Raw genomic sequence first — 13,977 nt, 5'->3', positions numbered from 1 at the left:
CACCCTAGTTATTTCATTACTTCAAAAAGATGTTATATGCCGCTAGGATACAAATATAATCTGTTAAAAAAAAGGACATGTAGTTGGATAAAGACCATTCACTCTATAAAATACTCTGTAAGGTCTATTTCTATTGAAGCAGAAACTGTACTCTAAAACTTTGTAGCAAAAATATAATTTTTATTTCTAATACAAAAATAATTGTGAACATTAGAAAAATTAATCCCAAAATACGTTAAAAAGTTATAAAATGAAATGAATAGCTCCAAGTTCATGTGGAAGTTCATTTTGAAAAAAAAAAAAGATCCTTAATCTCATTTTCATGGTGCACAATTTTTTTAACCGTCAATACATCTCTGAGAAAACGACCTCTGCAACCGTATCTGCTGTTTCTGTCACCCTCACTGTTAAATGACCAACTCTTCCATCAGCAACATCGCAAGCCAACTACATGGTCATCAGTGTCAGTAAAAAATCTGTCTCTTTTACCAATTTGAAATTGCATAATACTGGAGTTTATAATGATTTCTACATCAGCTTGTGAGATTTAAGCCTTGCAGCTGTACCCCAGGAAACAGTTCTTCCTTCAACCTAGTTACAAATTGTTGAATAGAAATATTAATTTTCATTATAAAATCGAAAGTGGTTTCTTGTCGTGATAAGGTTCATCAGGTCTAAATGTAGAATCTGAATGAACCTATCAATTTTGTCAGTTTTCACTAAAAACTGCAGCAGTACTGAAAAAAAAAAAAAAAAATATATATATATATATATATATATATATATATATATATATATATATATATATATATATATAATTTTTTTTTTTTTTTTTTTTTTGGAGTTATCTATAATGGGCCCAACTTCAATATGCAGCATGTTTCTCAATCTCAAAAACAATTTCAAAGCGGATTTGAGTTGAATAATCATAAAGATGTAAGCTTAATACTCACTTCTCTATCTTCTGTGTATAATGGTCGTGAACTTCCCTTTTTGTATTCTGAATGACTTCTTGTAAAGAATACTGAAATGGAGATTTCGTATTGTTTTTTTATGTCACATAGCAAGTTCTATGCTCATTTTAACTTGAAATATGTCTGAAATAACAGTTAGTCTCATTTTTTCAGAAAATCAATTATTATCATATAGTTTCTGCAGAACATAATGTAATAATCATCAACAATAACTAATCTTGCTTGTTTTTTTCTTACAAAACGACGTTGCATAACTTCAAATTTGATTGAAAGAGAACACACACAAAAAGAAAATTTCCAGAGTAACTACTATTAATAATAGATATTCTCTTACACGAACTACACTGCCCTGCTGTCGGAAGTAACAGTTGCCCTCCTCATCCTCGTGAACAGCAGGCAGCTTGAGGTCAGCCTTGGTATACTGCTGGTTCCTGAGGTCCGAGGGGTCCCATGGTTTTATTGTGATCTCTACCACGAAGTCAGGACTCAGAATCTTCTGAATTAAAAATATTGCATAATATATAACTCATCTAAAACCCTATTATTACAGTACAGTAGTAAAGTACTTTTTTCCTCCAATGCCACCTCCCTCTGTGGTATTCAGTAGCCTGAAGAGGTGCTTTTTTTCAAAATAAACAAATATTAATCAACAATAAGAAGAATCCAATTCGGTGTCAGAAATGAATTCAGCTTTTATGCACTTCATGAAATTTTTTAAAATCACTTTATAAAACCCAAAAGCAATACTTTCTGCATTTGAGAAAATGCAATATGTGAGCATGAGCCTCAATGCACTGAGAATCAGAAGTATGACCTGGATAACTTCAACCCCCCCCCCTCTTCTTCTCCCTTCACCTTTGTCCCTTATTTATTGGTCTTGGGGGTGGGGGGGGGGGGGGCACTGACACTTCAATTACTAAAATAATCATCAGAGGGAGGGGGGGGTCACTTACGTTTTTCATACAAAGTAAATCTATAGGATGGTGTGGGGTTGGGGGGGGGGGGGGGGGGAAGCAGTCCCTGACCCTTAACCTTCAAGTGACTGTGTGGGGTCATTTTCGACCCCAGCAATATTATTTAATGTGCCATCTCTTTATTTTTTATCCGAATTTTCTTTCCTAGCATGAGTTTGTCAGTATACTAATCCTTCCCACTTTTAGTTTTTAGAAGGGATTTTAGCAATTTATGTTGCATATACATCACAAACTCTTGTGGGGTCATTTATGACCCAAAGGAGAAGCACTGGTCTTTAAACATTGGTTTTTAAATTTTATTCAAATATTCCACTTCTACTCAGTACTTTATATTGTACTGAAGTGAACCATGTGCTTCATATGCAACCAGCCAATGTGCCCAGAACATATAGCCACAAACAAGTGGTTTGGGAAGATTGTGCTTGAAATGTTACTAATAGTGCATCGGTGAATCTAATTTCAGTAGCTTTGTTGGAACTTGTTTTCATAACTGGGTCTCTCATTTTGACAGTTACAATTTTCAGGTATTTCAGTAATCTAAAGAATATTATCGATATCATATTACACATATACATGTGTGTTATACACAGGTGTGGTAGCAACATAGGTTGATTGAATGTGTTCTGAGATGAATGACTTCCTTACCAGTATAAGCTTATGAAATATGCAATGAAATATGCTCATTAGGTGTCCTTATTTAACTTTTCTGCAACTTTACGTAAATCTGACACGAACGGCAGAATATTTCGGATTGTCCTTTTTTTTATTTGCGTGTGGTATATAGGTGTCATGACAAGCTGTAACAGTGGCACACTGGTAACAAAGGCCCTGTAGACTTGTATATAGATAATAATCTAATACTAGCAACAGGTTAATGTCTAACGAGGTGGATTAATATTAAGCAGATTGTTTATTTCAAACTCTTTTTTTTGTACATGGTTGATGGATAGACTTTGATACCGTCCTGGTTATTGACAACATCACCTGATTGTGGCGTGTCGATCGGTGACAACTTTAAAGCGGGTCCTACTTTAGATAACCTACTAAATTATATATACGCCCTTAGTAGTAGAGCGGGGTGGTCTGTGTATGTGTAGTGTGTGTTGGGGGGGGGGGGGGGTGAAACACATACATGATACATGTCAAATATCAGTGGCTGGGTGTATAGAGGCTAGGGGCTTCAATCTTTATTTTGATCAGTTTCATTTATCCATACACCCTTTCCAATGTTGTCATCATCCATGTCACTTTATGAAAAAACAGAATGATTCAACTGTCATTCCACATTTCATCACCTATTGCAAAAGCTACAACACAATAACACCAGGGGATACATGTGGGCACGAGGGGGGGGGGGATGTCACCCCTCACAGTGTATCAATAATGTACGTGTCAAGCACTCAGCTAGTACAGACTTTAGACTTTGATACCTGGCTATTGCCAACATCACCTGATTGGGATATATTGATGGTGTGGCAACTTTGAAGTAGTATAGATAACTTATTAAATGATATATAAAGTGTACGCAACGGTTTTGGCAGCAGTAGAGCGGGCGGCGTTTAGGGGGCGGGGTGCTGTGCCCACTTTGGGCGCCTATACCATGGCAATGGCTTCCAAAGATATGTGCAGCATCTTCAGTGAGAACTTCTTAATGTGTCATATATGCCTAGAGGAATATAAAGACCCGAGAGTGCTCCCCTGTTACCACACATTTTGCCTGGAATGCATTGCCAACCATGCAGCTAAGAATGGTGTCCAAAACAAGTTCTCCTGTCCCGTGTGTCGCCAGGAGGCCCCCATACCACCAGGTGGGTTAGAAACTCTCGTGAAAAACTTTTTTTTAAGAAAAGTAACAGACTTCATGAAAGATCAGAAAGTGCCAGAGGGGAAACTATGTGAGTATTGTAAGCATAAAGAGGCTACTTTGCTGTGCCAAGGATGTCCAAAAACAAACCAACTCTGCGCTACATGTCGTGAATTACATGACAGCATTCCTGCATTAAATGGACATCACTTTGTACCTCTGTCACACGTCAATTTCTCAGTTAACCCAGCTAACATACGAGATCAGTTACGTCACATATTAGAAAAAGCTCAATACTGCGACAAACACGATGGCGAGTTACTGACATTCTATTGTGAAGAGGATGACACCGTGGCATGTAGAGATTGTATTTTGGAAACACACAGTAAACATGACTTTAAGAAAGTAGGGGATGTGGTGAAAGTTCAACAAGATCTTATACAAACCAAGCTTAAATGTCTAACAACAGAAAAACTGTCTCGTTTTGAAAAGGCAGAAAAATTCATTGTGGAAACTGAAGAGGGGCTGACTGAAAATCAGACAAAGGTTCTTCGTTTGGTGGACTCTCAAAAATTAGCTATGACTAAGGAGATAAATGAAAACAGTAAAACAATTAAAAGAGAAATCAAAGATTATTATCAACAAATAGAGAAGGACATACGTCAACAGACGGACAGATATTTGACCACTGTCAAACAGCATTTGGAAACTTATGAAACAAAAGTACAGTCAGATTACACCAAAATGAAGAAAGTTATAGATGACAAAAGCAAAGAAATAACAAAGGAAGTTAAGGCAGTCACCTCCATGCAGGTGAAGACTTTAGAAGCTGAAAAGGACAAGCAAGAAATGAACAGGATTTCCATTCAGAGCATTCGTAATTTTGCTCAGCAACTTATAGACACCGGTTCTGACACTGAGATCATGGCCCACTCTAAAAATCTCCAAGCTAGAATTCAGGAGTTGCAGACATTAGAACCAGTCTTTGATACCAACATCACCAATATAACATTTACACCAGGGGAAACAGCAATGGACCTTGTGCTGCAGCTTCCTACAATTCCTGAACAACGGCTGCTGTCTATCAAAACAAGGTCCATTACGGCCAAAACATACCGGGGTCACTTGGATACGTATTTTGGAAATTTGAAACAAAAGAGAGCGTGCTATCCTCAGCGGGTTCAGACATTCACATGGCTTGAAACACCAGAGCGGGGTATTTGTTTTAATGTTCAGGGTTGGGTATGGGATATCCAGTACACAGATGACGGTAGCACTTTAGTTGTACATGGTAACTTGGGCTACAATATTATTAGTGTGTCTGTTTTTTCCAGCACAGGTCACTGTAATCGTCAGATCAATATAAAGGGAAGGGCGTGGCGTATCACTACAGTCAGTAATGATAAATATGTGGCCACATGCCAGGACAAATGCTGTAGACTGTATTCCATATCAGGTAAGGTTATCCGATGTTTTGGTCAGGGTGATATGTCTGACCCCTGGGGTGTCACTGTGGACCGTACGGAGGGTAAAGTGTACGTGTGTGATGGTGGTGCAAGGTGCATCTGTGTGTACGACATGATAAATTTTCAACTTGTTAACAGAATTCCTATCCCAATGTGCAGTGGAGGCACACTGTGCTGTGTATACCACCACGGCATCAATGCAATCATAGTCAGCAATGGCAGTACCCACTGTGTGTATGCAGTGACACCTCAGGGTGACGTCATATTCCAATATGGAGCACGAGGTCAGAGTGGAAGTAGAGACGGGCAACTGTGTAATCCAGATGGAGTGTGCATAGATAAGTTTGGACACATATTCATAGCTGACTACGGTAATCACAGGGTAGTTGTCCTTGGTTCAGACGGGAAGTTTCTACGTAACGTTTTGACAAGGAGTGACATTGAGAATCCTTTGTCAGTAGGTGTCAATAGGAACGGGGAGCTTGTTGTTGGAACTGACCGTGGTGGAATATCCACGTATAAGTACATAGATTAGCAACTGAATTGTGATATTAACCACTGAAGATAATGTAGTGAACACACTGCAAACGTACCATAGAACCATCCAGCACTATGTTTAACTAAGAAAAACTGAAAGTGTGCAGATGTCTTAACTGAGTTAGATAAATATCAGCGTAAAGACATGTGAGATAATCAATTTTATCTCTTTTAGCAGATTTATCCTTTGCAGTTTAACCTATAATCTATTTTTTTCACAGTTAACTTTTTTACTTCATAGAACTGGATTGTTAACAGTGGACTTTTTTGTTCGTTTATGAAACTAGTTGACGTTAACCTCTTTTTTTCTTTATAATTTTATGAGAATATTTTTATATGTATTTGATTGATATGGGATATAACAAGGATTATAAACTTTAAGATAAGACTTTGCCAGTTATTGGTACTACCTCTAAAATTCAAGTTGATGTTTTAAAAATAAAACCAAATGAGTTTTGATTATGTAAACTGCCTTTATTATTATTATTATTATTATTATTATTATTATTTCACTAAGTACTGAGATTCAGCTGAACAAACAAACAGAACCTGATCGTTTTATAGCTTTTGCCATTTTTATTAAAATTTGAAAAAAGCGGGGGGAGACTTCGAAGTATAGTAACTGTTCCCAATGAGAGGTAATAAGAGCACGAACCCTCAGCTTCCTGGGCTCTGTTAATTCTTCGTAGTCCCCTACCTGGACCCCACGAGGGAGGGGCTATGAGAGGGAGGGGTAGAAGGTCAGTTTTACAGGATTTATAAATTATTGATTTGAAGTGTATCCTATTAATAAGAGGCATAGAGTAAAATGTATTTACAGGCAGATTCTCCTCCACTCCCCCTCCCCCATGTATATTGTACCTACACTTATCACTGGCGATGTGACTGTAAAAAGTTGGGGTAGGCCCACTAGCACCCCTCCCCTTTAAAGATGCATATGAAGTCAATTATCTGCCACAAAAGCCAACCAAATTTTTTTTTATTGTTTTGCCCATTTTTACAAAGGAATGCCATTTTGGGGTCAGAGACATCCCCTCATGCAAAAAAATCCAACCAAAATGCCAGCATACAAGTTGAAGTAGCATAACTAAGAGAATTACCAATTTTACCCCAAAAAAAGGTATTTGAATGGATTTTTCTGCTAGCATTCTATGCTGTATATCAAAGGGGCAGAAAAGTAGGTCACGAAAGAAGGTTAATTTTTTGACCAAAAAATTAAAGAAAGGAGCAGTCTAAAGCCCTTTTATGGCTGATCCAGTGAATTAATCACTTTATCCCTTGGCATGTCGAATTAAATTTATTTGAGTCACATAAGAAACTAGTAGAAATTGTTTACATATGTTACAGGGAATCCACGTTCCACTGATGCTCGGTTCATATGTGCCTTTAACTTACTGAGTTAATCCTGGCGATATGGTCCCTGTCACACCAGCAGTAGTTGGACATTCGCAGGATGTGTGGCTTCAACCTGACATCTGGGTCAATATGAATACTGAAATAACAGGATATGAAATGAAGCTTAAACCTTGCATTCTTATATACAAGACCTACTAAAAATGAATCCTTAGCCCATGAAGATATACTGACTGACTATCAACAATGACTATGCACTCACTGTGATCCTGATTAATTGCTATATATGCCTGTGCTAACATATCTCAGCATATGGATGGTTAATCAAAACAAGGGCCAAAATCTGCTCTTGGTATAATGCTGAGAACTGGTATTGAAAACTCTCGTATGCCACATGTCGATAATTGAGAAGGGCCACGGTTTCATTTCAGGTTGAAACTGATCCATCCAAAAACACATATGGTAAAGTTAAATGATCAAGGATTTTAGGCTTGGCAAAATAATAATAATAATAATAAATATAAAATAATAGTAATAATAACAATAATAAAATTTACCATCTATAATCCAACTGATCAAGTACTGTAAGTTGTAAAAATTTTGTATTATTTAAAAAAAATGGTGTCAAGTTGAATAGTACCACATAACTCGCCTTGAATCATAGTTACACAGGGTCTCAATCTGCTCCTCTGTAGCATCTCTCTGCACCACAGGTATGAACCTGATCTTGTAGCGGTGCGAAGCCACGGGGGGTGTGTACCGGCTCATGAGGTCATCCACAGCCACCACCATGTGATCTTTCTGATGAAAATAAATGGAACGTGTGATTTCAGGTCCACAGAAAACATACTGGTGGGTAAAGAAAAGAGGTGGTGCAATTTAATGGAAATGACTAAGAGTATATCCATGCATATTAAACACATAATATGATGTGGAGTTATTTTCATACATTGTGACATGACTGACGTGAGTGTAACAGTACTGTTTTTTAAAGCTAAATCGGTTCGAATAGTAAGAAGAAAATGAGTACAGATTATTTCTTAGCAATGTTGGCATCCCTGATATGCCAGAGGCAACAATTTTATGCTAGGGTAGAAGCAAAAAATGCAGTAAAAGGAGCAAACTCCTCCCTCTGAATTCTTCATTCATTTTTGACATTTTAAAGGTACATACGAACTGAGCATCGGTGGTGCGCGGATTCCCAGTAACACATGTAAACCACTAGCTTCTACTAGTTTCTTCTACGACTCTAATAAATTTGACATGCCAAGGGATAAACTTAATAAATCACCCGATCAACCATAAAAGAGCTTTAGAGTGCTCCTAATTCTTTAAATTTTGGTTGTCAATTTAACTTACTTTCGTGACCTACTTTTCTGCCCCATTGACATACAGCATAGAATGCTAGCAAAAAAATCTGTTCAAACATCACTTTCGGGTAAAATTAAACAATGCCTTTTGGTAATTCTCTTATAGTCAGGCGGTTAAGTCCAAAATATATCCAGAATTGTGCAAAAGTTGATAAAAGCATGGAACTTTCCACGATGAATGACCATTGGGTGTTTGTCAATTTTGGATCGGGGGGCAACTCCAATATTCACAAGTACCCGGATGAGCGGCTTTCTTAAATATGCTGACTCAGCATTTTATGTACATTCAGATTTCACCAAAACGAACACTACCAGCACTAATTATGATATCATAAATAGCTTTTTAAAACGTACGCTCACTGTGCACATCTATGAGAGCAATAACAATGACGTCACTGGGTGATATTGCACAATATAGAATGACGAATATCCACTTTCTCCCATATGAACAATAGTTGAACCCTACAATGTTGCTTTCCCGTAATTTTTTATTACAGAAATGCATCCTTTAGGGATAGAAAGGTAAAATTAGCTCGATTGATACATCCAAGACATTGAGCATTTTTCAACATGGCCGTCAATTTTTAGGAAAAGTTGAAAAACAATCAGAACTCGACGGATATACTTCATTTGCGGCTCTTGTGAATGTGTTTCCTGTCGGAGGAACACAGTAAGGTACAAGACTAAATCCAAGCACGTCATTGTTACCAAAAAAATGGCCGCCAAAGCAGGGTAGAGTCAGAGGGTAAAGAAAATCAGCAAAATCAACATACATCATGTATTTCTAGTATTATCAGTCCAATTAATGGCATCTTCTTCTTTGATTTTTCCGTTTATCGTGATTTTTCGTTAGCCATTATCATACACTACCATTACCTGCTTGTTTAATATTCAACTTAAGTGTGGTGAGGGAGTTAGCCCTCCAATTAGTCAAGTTTCCCCTCCAATAGATCCCATAGTTGAACAATGCTATGTTGTTTTCTGTAATTGTTTGAAAAAGAATTGCATTCTTTTGGGTTAGAAAATTCAACTTAGCTTGGCTTTACTAACTTCTGGGACATTGACCACTTTTCGTAACCTAAAATGGCAGCCAATTTTTTACGTAAAATTACATAAATATGTATAGCGATTTATATCAAACTATATAAAGTGCGTTTATATTCTTCATTCTAAAGTCTATTTGCGTGTTTACAAATACAGAGGTGGTGTGTGTTAGGAACTTCTTTTACATAATCTGCAAGCCATTTTAATAGAATTAGCCACCAAAACAGTACGGAAAAGGCAGGTAAAAAGATGGTTAATTATGTGGCAATTTTCATATTCGTTCAAAGGATTTTGTTCGCGGAAGATTGGCAGCGGACGATCGTTACCGATCCGACCGAGACGCCAAGGCAATTTTCATACCTTCAGCGGGAGGTCGTTTTCGATTCGAGGGAGACGAGAAAGCAATTTTCATATCTAAGCAAAGGACTTCGTTTGTGGCAGATCGTCAGCGGGCTTTTTTCCTTCTACCTTTGGTGGGTTAAGGGGGCATAACAATAGCAAAAAAAAAAAAAAAACTATTGTAATTCACCTGCACAGATCTGAAGTTCCTTATTCTGGCCCCATGGGTCCTAAAAATCCTACGAATAGGGGCCGACGCCAAGAAAGCCACACGGGAGGTATAATGTATGAAGCAACTGCACTGAGACTGAATGGATTTGGTACGATCAGTTACAGCCGACAAACCGAATTTACCCTTCATACAGGTATCCTTTAGCCTAGATTACATTTACACGGGAGCCGTGCGATGAAATTATCCGTACAATTTTTTTTGAAATCGCTACGAGCTACGCTGAGTATGTCTACATTACATGGCATAAATCCGTACGATTCCGTGCGATTTTGCACGATCACCGTCAGACGCCGTACGAAAATGGAAATCACCGGCAGGATATTGCACCGTACGGGCATCGCATTTCAAATGTAATCTAGGCTTTAAGCTCACATTAGCGACACGGCACGGCACGAGCATGTAATGTGAATGTAATTGCTGTAGCCCGTAGCCACATACGATGTCACAAAAATCGCACAGAAAACCGTATACTACGGCGTCATTTAGACTTAAGCGCTCCAAACGAGATATCATCAGCGGAATATCGTTAGCAATCCGAGCGAAACGAGAAAGCAATATGTAAGCAATATGTAGAGACTTCATCAGCAGAAGATCGAGATAGTTATGAATCCAAGCTAAACGAGAAAGCAATTTGAATATCGTCAGAAGGAGATCGTTAGCGATCCGAGGGATACGAGAAGGCAATTTTCATATGTGCTCAAGGGCCTCATTAGTAGAATATCGTCAGCGGGAGACCTGGCCCCGTATCTCGAAAGCATCACGCGTTTCAACTGAGCGCAAGCGTCTCGATTCCATAACTCACCCATACCCGCCCCTATAATACATTCTAGCCTCTATGTGATATCGCTATTTGCAATACGCGATGTTTTCGAGATACAGGGCCCTGGTGGTTTGGTTGCGTTCTTTAGCAACTGAGTGAAATATGCTTATGTCTAGCCTAGCAAGAGCAAAATGTATTCACATGGCCGAGATGGTAACAACCGACCACTGAATGTTAAATTTTCATTAAAATCCACGTGCCCTAGCCGTTCAGACTCCCACCAAAGAGAAACTACCAAAATAAGTGAATTTTAGATATATTTTTATAGCATTTTTTAAATATTTTTATTTATACACCCCTCATTTGAAAATTATTCTTAATTTTTTTTTTATTTCTTTTCTTTTATTTTTAAATGTCAAACAAGCTGATTATGAAAGGTAAGGATCATGGCTAACCAAAAATCAAAATGAACAGAAAAATCGAAGGCATGAAATATACCACTAATTACACCACTGATAAACTGATTTTACTGCTATACTTTATCATCTGTTGTATGCGTTGACGGCCATTTTGATTTTTCAATAGCAGAAACGTGCTCGTAAGCAGTTAATTATCCTACTGTGTTCTTCTGACAGGATATTCATTCACAAGAGCCACAAATAAAGTATATCTGTCGACTGTTGGTTGTTTTTCTATTATACCCTCAAAAGTTGACGGCCATATTGAAAATGCTTAAAGTCTCAAAAGAAGAAACCAAGCTAACTTAACCTTTCTAGCCCTAAAGGATGCATTTCTGCAGTGAATGTTTACAGAAAAGATCAATGCAGGGTTCGCCTATATGGCATATAGGAGTGAGTGGATATTCGTCATTTGGTTTTGTGCAATACCACACAGTGACGTCAGCATGACGTCATCATTGCTGTAATAGATGTGCACACAAAGCGTACGTTTCTCAAATTTATTCATATTATCATAATAACTGTCGACAGTGCTCATTTACGTGAATTCTGAATGTACCTAAAATGTTGAATCAGCATAATTAAGGAAGCCGCTCATCCGGGTACTTGTGATTTTTGGAGTTGCCCCCCGATCCAAAATAGAATAACACCCAATGGTCATTCATCGTGGAAAGTTTCACGCTTTTATCAACTTTTGCACAATTTTTTGGCTTAGCCGCCTAACTATTAGTTATACTACTTGACACTATATGCTGGCATTCAGTTGGTTTTTACGACAAAAAATTGACTTTGTATGTATCTTTAAACAAAAATTTGGCAAAGAAAAATTTACTCAAAGCAGGAGGAAATCTTCCAAATCTGCTTATACTAGTACCAATTGCAAAGAAAACAACAAGTAAATATAAAATCAAGAAGTCCATACACATCTGGACCAGGAGTCCATTACCCCCTCCAGGTGACCATCTAATAGATGCGTTTACTTACTACTTACTATATACTGAGTGAGATTAAGGCCATAGACTTGGCCTTCATCAGTGATCCCAAGATAAACTGTCCCACCTTTGCCAGTGTTCAGAAAACCATTCAAGGTCCTGAAAAAAACAAAACAATATCAGTTTTTGGACCAATGAAGGTAGACTATGTTGAAAGTCGATGCCTTCAAATATTATAATTATAGTAGCTGGGTTGCTGCTTTTTGTATTTGTAAATTGGAGAGAAAGAAAAAATAATTAGGATTGGCATATATTTAAATCCAGAAATTGGGTAACCTTCAATAAAATTTTAGTATATAAACACAGTGTACATATCGACACTCAAGGCCATAATATTAGAAAACATGTAATTTTTTAAAATTATTATTATTATTATTATTATTATTATTATTTTATTATTTTTTTTTTTGCAAAGAAATTATTTTGTCCCTTAGACAATTATGTCATCTGTGCATCCTTGTATTTCCAAAGGCCTGCATGTGGCTTCACAAATTTTATAACTAAGGCAGAAATATTCTAGGTTTTCAGTTTGAATTCCATACCGAGACACTGCTCTTCTTGTCGACTTATTATTTTTGTCAACAGCCCATAGGGGAACATCTTCCACTGAGAGGTTCCTGTGTCCTTTAAATTCATGTGTGGCATCTTCTTCAAATGGAACAATGTCTCCCTTCACATAGTAACGCTTCCATTTTGGTCTTGATGTTGGAGATGGGGCCTTGTGTGGCAAGTCTGATAATTCTGCCATGAGACGGACTGCCCACGTACTGTTCTAGAATTGAAATGACAAGCTGTGGAACGGTGAATAAGATAATCTGAAGCCAAAGTAGATAATGTTTAAGACAGAGAAGATTTTGCATTAAAGGGACACTCTATGGGATTTTCCTGCCCAAATGAATTTTCCAGGAGTAAAGATTGCGAACAGGTTCTGAAGCGTACCTTGTGTCATTATCATCTTCTCAGCCTCCTTGGGTAGTCATATCCAGCTTGCAACGACTGTATTATACACAGCACAGGGCTGTGATACAAAGCAAATCGTCATTTTCTTGTGTGAAATGAGGTAATGTGCATGACAGCAGGCTGTCGTTCATAAAGACTGGCTAATATATAGTCATTTAAATTAAAGTTACTGCATTAAATTATTATAAATGGAATAAAACTACGAACTCAAGTGCAAGGACGGGTCAAGCAATCATTCTTTAGTAGGAGGCAACTGCTGTATTCCACAGGAAATTTCATTTAGGCAGGAAAATCCCACTGAGTGTCCCTTTAAGTGCAGGAGGAAAACTCTTGATTAGTGAGGTTACTGTAGTTCGCTACAAACAGTCTACAGCCTGTCTGCCGGCGTGATTTTCTTCTCCAAAACATTCATTTATTCCTGATAATTAACTCACTGGCATTTAAATATCAAACACAGAATGAGTTTTGATACTTTCTGTATGAACCCATTTAAAGAATCATTACATATGTTTTAAATATTGTGGCTTACCAAAACAACACAAAACACACGTTCACTTTCACGTGTAAATGTTTGGTTCGTAGTCATCAAGCGCGAGAGGCGGAAAAACATTTTCTTTAAAGTGAATAAGTTATTCACATTTTAAATTATTTAAAAGTTCATAATAAGATATTAAATTTAATATAATTTTTGATATAATGAAACTGAGTTACCTT

The 13,977-nt window shown here is 37.4% G+C and overlaps 1 protein-coding gene across 1 annotated transcript; it reads right to left on the bottom strand.

The window, feature by feature from the left end:
* Positions 1 to 159: 159 nt before the first annotated feature.
* On the bottom strand, positions 160 to 13,853 carry LOC106179420 (uncharacterized). The gene is made up of 8 exons (XM_087010463.1): positions 13,793 to 13,853; positions 12,846 to 13,075; positions 12,303 to 12,402; positions 7,761 to 7,909; positions 7,151 to 7,247; positions 1,309 to 1,470; positions 954 to 1,024; positions 160 to 591 (listed from the first exon to the last, which is right to left on the bottom strand). The coding sequence occupies exons 1-8, from the start codon at positions 13,847 to 13,849 to the stop codon at positions 534 to 536; spliced, it is 924 nt and encodes a 307-aa protein (XP_086866589.1). The 5' UTR covers positions 13,850 to 13,853; the 3' UTR covers positions 160 to 533.
* Between the last annotated feature and the right edge of the window lie 124 nt (positions 13,854 to 13,977).

This window comes from Lingula anatina, chromosome 4 (genome assembly GCF_051362555.1).
Source record: "Lingula anatina isolate TDL-2025a chromosome 4, LinAna3.0, whole genome shotgun sequence".
Taxonomy (NCBI): domain Eukaryota; kingdom Metazoa; phylum Brachiopoda; class Lingulata; order Lingulida; family Lingulidae; genus Lingula; species Lingula anatina.
This window is presented reverse-complemented; position numbering and strand designations above follow the sequence as displayed.